General features: G+C 64.5%; 1 protein-coding gene across 10 annotated transcripts in view; it reads right to left on the bottom strand.

Moving 5' to 3' along the window:
* Positions 1–7,575, bottom strand: part of LOC118655583 (solute carrier family 35 member E2A) — a 22,013-nt gene extending 14,438 nt beyond the window's left edge. The window contains exons 1-3 of one of the 10 annotated variants that reach the window (XM_036307543.1): positions 7,255–7,575; positions 4,542–4,654; positions 182–555 (exon numbers count right to left, since the gene is read on the bottom strand). In XM_036307543.1, the coding sequence (XP_036163436.1) occupies positions 182–491 (310 nt within the window). In that variant the 5' untranslated portion in view covers positions 492–555; positions 4,542–4,654; positions 7,255–7,575. The other 9 variants (XM_036307546.1, XM_036307548.1, XM_036307551.1 and 6 more) reach the window with 9 other exon arrangements.
* Positions 7,576–8,361: the final 786 nt, after the last annotated feature.

Raw genomic sequence — 8,361 nt, 5'->3', positions numbered from 1 at the left:
AGGCCCCGCCCTCACCCAGCTCTTGCCCCGCCCCCCTGCCCGAGGCCCCGCCCTCACCCAGCTGTGCCCGCCTCCACCCAGCTCTTGCCCCGCCCCCCTGCCCGAGGCCCCGCCCTCACCCAGCTGTGCCCGCCTCCACCCAGCTCTTGCCCCGCCCCCCTGCCCGAGGCCCCGCCCTCACCCAGCATGCTGGGCTCGCCCTCCAGCAGCGAGAGGATGTACTTGTTGAGGAAGAGGGTGCAGAAGCTGAGGAAGAACCAGAGCGTGAGGTAGAGCAGCGCACGCGAGCTCCACACGCCCAGGTCCGCCTCGATGACCGTGGTCTCGGTGATGGTGACGGCCAGCACGCTCTCCTCGGCGCCCTCGCTCCTGGCGAAGACGATCTTCTCACTTCGGGGGCCGAACAGGGAGCCCCAGCCGAGGGCCGGCTTCCCCCGGGGCGTCTCCTCGGGGCCCGGGGCCAGCTCCGCGGGCTCTGCCGGCGCCGACATGGTGTCCCCGCGGGCGCGTCCTCAGGTGGCAGGACCGACGCGGTGCCCCGTGGTCCGCAGCCGCCTGGTCAGGAAAGCGGACACGTGACTCCGGTGGCAGGTCCCGTCCCCGAAAGCTTGCATCTCACTCACACCTGCAAGCGGGGTCCCCTCATTTCCCGATCGTGTCCCCCAAACTTCCAACCGCCCGGCCCCGCCTCAAGGCCCAGGCCCGGTTCCGAGGCCCAGCTGCTCAGGCAGGACCCGGAGTCTCCCTGCCTGTGGCTCCGGGACCCCTGGCCCTGGAGACCCGCCCGCCCGGCTGCTGCTCTGCGGCTGCCCAGCTGGGCCCAGACCTGGCGGGGGGGGGGGGGGGGGGGCGAGAGGGGCGCATGGGGGGCGAGAGGGGCGCACGGGCCGTTCCTCCCCCCACAGAACAAGCTGCAGTCACACTCGCGTTCCCCGGTCACGCTCGTTGTCAGAAACGGCCTCCAGGACCCGCGCCCGCGTCCTGGGGCCACAGGCCCGGCATCCATGCTGCGTGTTTAGGCCCAGCTGCTGGTGGGGGCCCACCTCCCTCACTGCAGGGCGGGGCGAGGCGGGCAGAGGGCGGGTGGCCGCACTTCCGGCAGATCTGACCAGCCTGCGCCCCACTCCCCGTGCGCCCCACTCCCCGTGCGCCCCGCTCCCCGTGCGCCCCGCTCCCCGTGCGCCCCGCTCCCCGCAGCTGTGGGCGGCCAGAGCTGACCTCAGTGAGCGCCTCCCAGACCAGGGCCCACAGCCATGGGGCTGCATGTCCCTCCTCCACGCCCGGGCGCCATGGGGTTCCCGCGGGGCCGAGTCACACCGGACCGGGGGACCTGGACCAACATTCCCATCCCCCGCGACCAGCTCAGGACCCTGCGAGCCCAGGACGGCCCTCACCCCCCGGCCACACTCTTTCCATGACCCTGGACCACGAACAGCCCACCTGCCTCTGCCTGTGGCCCCCCGCTTCTCGTCCAAGTGCCTCTGGAGGCACAGTGAGGGCTCAGAACATCTTACAAGTGAAAGTGGACGCTGGTCCTCACTCCGTCCCAAGACAGGCCTCCCGCTGCCGCTGCGTTTTCTTCGGAATAAACCGCCTGGGGCGCGGGGACCCTCACCCAAATCAGGAGGAAGCAGCACAGTCCCTGCCCGCTGTGACGGTGCCCAGCAGGAGACCAGAGGAACCTTCTGTGGGTCATTAAACAGCCCCGGGCTCCTGCCAACCTCCGGCCCCACGCAGAGAAGTGAAGAAACCAGACAAGGAAGCAGCGGGGGTGGGGGGGTGGGGGGGCATCTGCAGGTGCAGCCCCTGGAGACACCAAAGTAAAAAACAGCCAGAAAGGCCCCTGGGAATCACCCACAGGCAACAGAGGCCTGGCTTGGGGGGCGGGCGGCTTTGGGCCACACCCCGCAGAGCTGAGAGCCCCACCCTGCCGGCCACCCAGCCGCCACCCCACCTGCCAAGGGCTGGCACAGGTCGGGCCTGAGGGCCTCTGCAGATGCGGATCGGAGATCCCAGATCACCCCTGAGGGGCCCAGCGGGGAGGAGCTGCCAGGAGCTCAGGGAGGGACGGAGCCGAGGACGCAGGCCCCTCTGCTCTGAGGAGGACAGGACAGGCGGGCAGAGGCCACAGAACCTCCCGGGACGGAGGCGGGGCGTCCAGAGGTGAAACAACTGCTGGAACAAACCTGGGTGCTCTGGGCAGACCACCTCCCACGGACGTTCCCAAGTTACAGGGAGCACGGCTCTGCCCTTGAGAAAGTGGCCGACACTGTGACCAGCGGTCACAGCAGAAGTCACCAGCAGGAGACAGGCCTGGCGCCGCCCGGATCTGACGCCATCGCCAGAAAACACCAGACAAACCTGCAGTAGGCTGGTGCCCGAGCCCAGAGTTGGAGGGGAGGGGGGGGGGCACAGCCTCAGCCCACGCGGGTCCCTGGCAGGGCCAGCGGCCGGGACAGGACCCGAGTGGGGCACCAAGGCAACACTGTGAGCACAGCTGGGAAACGTGAGCTTTGGAATCACACGTCCTGAGTGAATAAACGAAAGAAACCCCCGTGGAGACACCTCGAGGAAACAGCGGGACATCAGAGGGGAAGTCCCGATGCCCCGTGAGAACCCTCCCCCAGGTCTGTAGCATCAGGGTCCTGGGTTCGATTCCGGTCAGGGATGCGTGCAGGAGGCAACCAATCAATGTGTTTCTCTCACATCGAAGTTTCTGTCTGTCCCTTTCTCTTCGACTCTCTCTAAAAATCAATGGGAAAATAGCCTCAGGTGAGGATTAAAAAAAGAATCACCAACAGATGCTGAAACTAACAGATAGAAATCCTATATAATAAAAGGCTAATATGCAAATTGTCTGGTCGAACTCCTGAGTTCAACTGGGAATTCAACCAGGGGGCAGGCCTGGCTCTCCAACTGCCCTCGACCCTCCCTCCCCCGCCTCCCACCCCCAGTCAGCATCCCACCCCCATCGGGCAGGCTAGCCGGACCCCACCCATGCACGAATTCATGCACCGGGCGTCTAGTTGAGAAATAACTGGATGTTTAGTCTCAAAGTACAACCCTACCAGGTGGACACAGATTACAAAGGGGAGAGAGATAAGGGACACTTCCCTCAAGGGGAGGCGGGGAGGAGGGCCTGCCCCTGGAGAACTGGGACTGCCACTTCCTGGTCATGGGACACACTGGTGCAGACAGACAGACGGAGCAGCACACGGGCCCTGGCGGTGGCTCAGTCGGCTGGAGTGTCGTTCTGCACACCAGAGGGCCGGTTCCTTCCCCGTCGGGGCACATGCCCAGGTGCGGGTTCCACAGCCTCTGATGCTCAGAGGGTTGTCACCCAGCCCAGGAAAAAAAAATTGGACCCTTACACCCACGGGAGGCGCAAGAACAGCCTGGCGGCAGCGCTCCTGTGCAAGGCGCCAACGTGTGACACTGTGACCAGGGAGAAGGCGCGGGAACGTCTTTCTGGTCCCAGGGCAGGGACACCTTAGTCCCAACCCCAGAGGCACCGCCCATACAGGAAGGCAGGAAGGAACAGCCACCGGCTACGTTAAGACCTTCTGTTTCATCAGAAAACATCACAAAGTCACAAGTGCCAGCCTGGGAGAAGGATTCACACACAGAACGTAGAAACAACTCCGACAACTCCACAGGAAATACGCAGAAACGGGTGTCACGGGAGAGGATTTCTAAGTGGCCAATAAGCACAAGAAAGGGCGTGTGGCCGGGCGGCTCAGTGGTCGAGCATCAACCCAGGAACCAAGAGGTCAGGGTTCAATTCCCGGTCAGGGCACATGTCCAGGTTGCCAGCTTGATCCCCAGTAGGGAGCGTGCAGGAGGCAGCCAATAGATGATTCTCTCTCATCATTGATGTATCTCTCTCTCCCTCTCCCTTTCTCTCTGAAATCAATAAAAACATATTTAATAAGAAAAGAAAAGAAAGAAAGGGTGTGTAGCCCTGGCCAGGTAGCTCAGTTGGTTAGAGCATCGGACCTTTAAGCCATGGTTGCAGGTTCAATCCTGGTCAGGGCACATACAAGAAGCAACCAATGAATTAATAAATGGAACAACAGATCAATGTTTCTCTCTCCCCCTCCTCTTTCTCTAACCAATAAATTAAAAAGAAATCATATATTCGAGGTTGGCATAAGGTAAACATTTGCAGACCCTTACAAACCAGCAGTTCCAGAGAGAACCCCACGGACAGACCTGCAGCTGGCCCCGCAGACACGGGCTCCACACTTGGGAACCCAGCTGCCTGCCGGGGGGAGAGCGAGCGCGGACACGGTGGGGGCTTTCACCAACGCAACACGGGCCAGCAGTAAGAAGGAATAACTAAGCAGCACACAGGAACACACACACACACACACACACAGCATGGATGATGGGGGACCAGTGAAATCAGGGTTATCGTCGGTAATTAGCAGAATGAAACGGGGCCTCTGGGATGCAGCGAAGACCCTCAGAGGCTGACCCTCAGAGGCTGTGCTGGGCATCGCACGGGGAAGTCGGAAGGCCGGGGTCAGGGCCCTACTCACCCAGGTCCTGGCCGCGGTCACGGCTGCCTCCCGGCTCCTGCTCATGTGTTCCCACCGCCAGCTCTCTCAGCCCACGTGACTCGTGTTTCTTTCAGGGAGAAACGGTTCCCGCCCTGCAAGACGGAAGCAACCTGATCTGACAAGGAAAAAGGACTTTAAGATCCAACAGCCGCCCTAGCCAGTTTGGCTCAGTGGACAGAGCGTCGGCCTGCGGACTGAAGGGTCCCGGGTTCGATTCCCGGTCAAGGGCTCATGCTCGGGTTGTGGGCTTGATCCCCAGTAGGGGGCGTACAGGAGGCAGCCGATCAATGATTCCCTCTCATCGTTGATGTTTCTAGCTCTCTCTCCCTCTCTGAAATCAATAGAAAAAAATTTTTTTTTAAATATATTTTACTGATTTTTTTTTTTTTTTTTTACAGAAAGGGAGAGAGATAGAGAGTTAGAAACATCGATGAGAGAAAAACATCAATCAGCTGCCTCCTGCACACCCCCCACCAGGGATATGCCCGCAACCCAGGTACATGCCCTTGACCGGAATCGAACCTGGGACCCTTGAGTCCGCAGGCCGACGCTCTATCCACTGAGCCAAACCGGTTTTGGCAGAAAAATATTTTTAAAAAACCAGCCGGACTCACCTGAGCCTGCCTGGAATCCTGGCCACCCCACCCAGGTCCCGGGGGACAAAGGTCCGAATTCCCGTCCTCTCGGGTGACAGCACAAACAACCAGGACTGAACACAGGCCTGTCTGCCCAGCACGGAGCCGGGGGCTGAGAAGAGGCCTTGCTAGGCCAGGGCGGGCTCCCCTTTCTCCCCCTGGACCCACCCTCAGAAGGTGCCCATGGAGGACTGGAAGGGGACACTGTCTTCATGACGCTCAGGTGCTGCACCGAATGAGGTGGCCTCGGGGGCCAGCCTCCACGGAGCCTGCAGGGAGGGGCTCGAGACCGCTGGAAGGGCCTGGGCTCGAACCCGAACCCGGAGACAGCGCCTCGTGCTGCGGTCCCACCCTGGCACGCTCACCGCCGAAGGGAAGTTCGACAGGAGCCGGCCAACCTTTTCCCATCGAATTTCCCAAACCCCTGCCTCCGGCGAGGGCCAGGGGCCCGAAGGCTCCCTGTTCTAGAACAAACGACTCAAGTCCTCAACTCAGACGATGTTACAGAATTGTATCCCCGAGACCTACTTACCTTTATTCACCAATGTCACCCCCATAAATCCAGTTAAACAAAGAACCCACAAGATGTCCTCTGGGCACCAACCACCCGCGGACTTTACCCACCGCCTCGCAGCAAGTCCACCTCTGGGAACTCATCCCAAACGAACTGCCCAACAAAGGCCCCGCCTGGACATATAAGCCACTAAACAGCTTTGTGTTCAAGGCCGAAACGCTGGACACGACCCGACCCAAGCGTCCAGTAAGGCACCTGCCACAAACCCTGGCAGGCGCTGGGCACACGGCGGCCCACGGTTCTGACAAAGTCCCCTGTCACAGGTGCAGGGCACAAGACGCTCCGATGTAAAAGGTACAGATGGTTCCGGACAGGCGCCGGTCACCAACTCTGTGCCGTCAGGGAGGTGGAATCGAAATCTGTTAACATTCTCCCCACTTCCCTCCCTTTTCTGAGGTCTGGATTGAAAACGCGGGTGTTGAAAGTAAAAGCCTTTCCTTTCCCTCTGAACGGCCCGCTTCGTGCGGTCGGATGCGGTTCCGTTCTGCAGGTTTTAGTATTTCCAGGAAAGTAACATGCGCTCCATCTAAAAAACCTCAAACGTTTGAAAACCCGCTGGACAAAGACTCCGCCCCTAAATGGAAGGGTTTTTATTTCCCAGCGCAGCGCTCAGCGCGGCCCAGAGCCGCCGGGCGCCAGCACAGAGGACGTGGGGGGCGGGGGTCACCCGCGAACCCCCAAAGTCCAAACCCAGTTGCAGTCACTGCCGGGCTCTGGGCCTGCCCGGCAGGTACCCGAACAAAGCCGCCGTCGCTGGAACCTGCACCAGCAGGATGTCAACCATTATGTTTCATTTTCTAAGATTCTGGGCAAGAAAAAAAAAATCGCCGAATGCCATGGATTCGTGGGCGATCGTGCCCTTCGGCCCGGAGCGGAGGCGGAGGCGGCACCTGCCCCGGGGCCCGGCTTTGAAACGCAATCACCCCGAGACCGCGACCGCCGCTCCCGTCCGGCCCCACCTGTGTCCGCCGCCGGCCTCGCAGCGGGACCCGAGGCGGCCACCACCCGACCCCGCGGGGCGCCTTCCGCGTCTGGAGCCGGGGCCCCGCACCCACGGGGCCGAGCTCGGGTGGGGCCAACGGTGGGCCGGCTCCTCCGCGAGGGGAAGGTATGCAAAATAGGGCGGAGCGGGGCGTGATGGAGGGGCGGGGCCGGCCCTGGGCGGCCGCAGGTCAGGGCCCCGGGAGGGGTCAGCCCCGGGCGAGAGGGGCGCGGGGGTAGGACGGGGCCCGGCGCTGGGGGACCGCGGGCGGCGGGCGCACCTGAGGCCGCGTGTTACTCGGCGTCCCCGCGCCCATCACACCCACCCGGAGACACGCCCCGCGCAGGACGCGGCCCGGGAGCTCCTAGGCCGGGGCCGGGCAGGACCCGGGCGGCGCCATCACCCGGAAAGCGCGCCGATCCCGCCCCCGGCGGGAAGGCAGCCCCGCCCTCGGCGGGAGGAGGAGGCTCCGCTGCGGGATCCGGGGACCCCGCCACCCACCGGCCGGAGGGGCGCGATGACAGCCCGCGGGGGTCGCTGTTCGGCACAGGGAGCCCGCCCGGCCCGTGGACCCTCGCACCCGGCAGCGGGGCCGGAGGCGGGTCGCCGGGTGCGGGGAGGCCGTGGGGGGCGTGGCCCGCGAGGACTGCGTCACGCGGCTGCGCGGCGTCGGGGCCCGAGGGGCGCGCGGCATTTAGGGTGCGGCCGCCGGACGAGGGGCGTGCGGGTCGGGGCGCCTCCCGCGGGCGCGAGAAGGCCCGGAGCAGACCCGGCCCGAGCGGGCCCCGGGCGGCCGCGTCCTCGGGAGGGAGGGCGGCGGGGCGGGCCTGGTGGGCGGGCCCTCTGTGGCCGAGTGCTCTTCCGGACGGAAGTGACGCGCCGGAAGCGCCCGGAAGTGGGCGGGTCACAGCCCGGGCCGCACCCCCGGCCCAGGCGGGTCCACCCACAGACCGAGGCGGCCGCCCCCCGGCTCGAGGAGGCGACGTCCGCCCTGTCGGTCTCTCTCCGGGTAACCCGCGGCCGGGACAGACCGGGACGGGAAGCCGCGGGGGTAAATCACGTGTTAACTCGGGGGGAGCTGATGGGAGCCGCAGCGGCGCTGCGCCTGGGACGCGCCAGGGAGAAGGCGGGCGGCGGGCGGGCGCCGCACCGAGGAAGCAGGAGGAGCTGGTGTCCGCCGCCACCGCCTCCGCCGGGCGGGCTGCTGTCCTGCGGGAGCCCCGGGCCCGGAAGGCGAGGCCCTTGGCGGAGGCGGGACCCTGTGGGCAAGGCCCAGGCCCGCCGCTGGGTCTGACCTGCTCTCGGTGGGTGCGCCTCTGCGTCCCCGGGGCCTTGGATGCCGCCAGCAGCCGCCGGTGGTGCTTGTGCAAACGGACCAGACCGTCTGCCGCCCACAGGCGCTGGGCCAGCGGGCCGCCGACCTCCCGGCTGCAGTGGCGCCGCCCCGGAACTGCCCGATGCACAGGGTCTTCCACCCAAGGGCAACCCGCCTGTGATCGAACAGGCAGAGCGGTGGGCACTGGCGCGGCCGTGTGGTTGATGCCGGCTCCGGCCGGCCCCGTGCCCTGTCCCAGCCTGTAGCGCCCACTTTGATCCTGGCAAAGCCTT

The sequence above is a fragment of the Myotis myotis genome, unplaced genomic scaffold (assembly GCF_014108235.1).
Source record: "Myotis myotis isolate mMyoMyo1 unplaced genomic scaffold, mMyoMyo1.p scaffold_m19_p_48, whole genome shotgun sequence".
Taxonomy (NCBI): Eukaryota; Metazoa; Chordata; class Mammalia; order Chiroptera; family Vespertilionidae; genus Myotis; species Myotis myotis.
The sequence above is the reverse complement of the archived record's forward strand: the minus strand, read 5'-3'. Positions and strand labels throughout refer to the sequence as shown.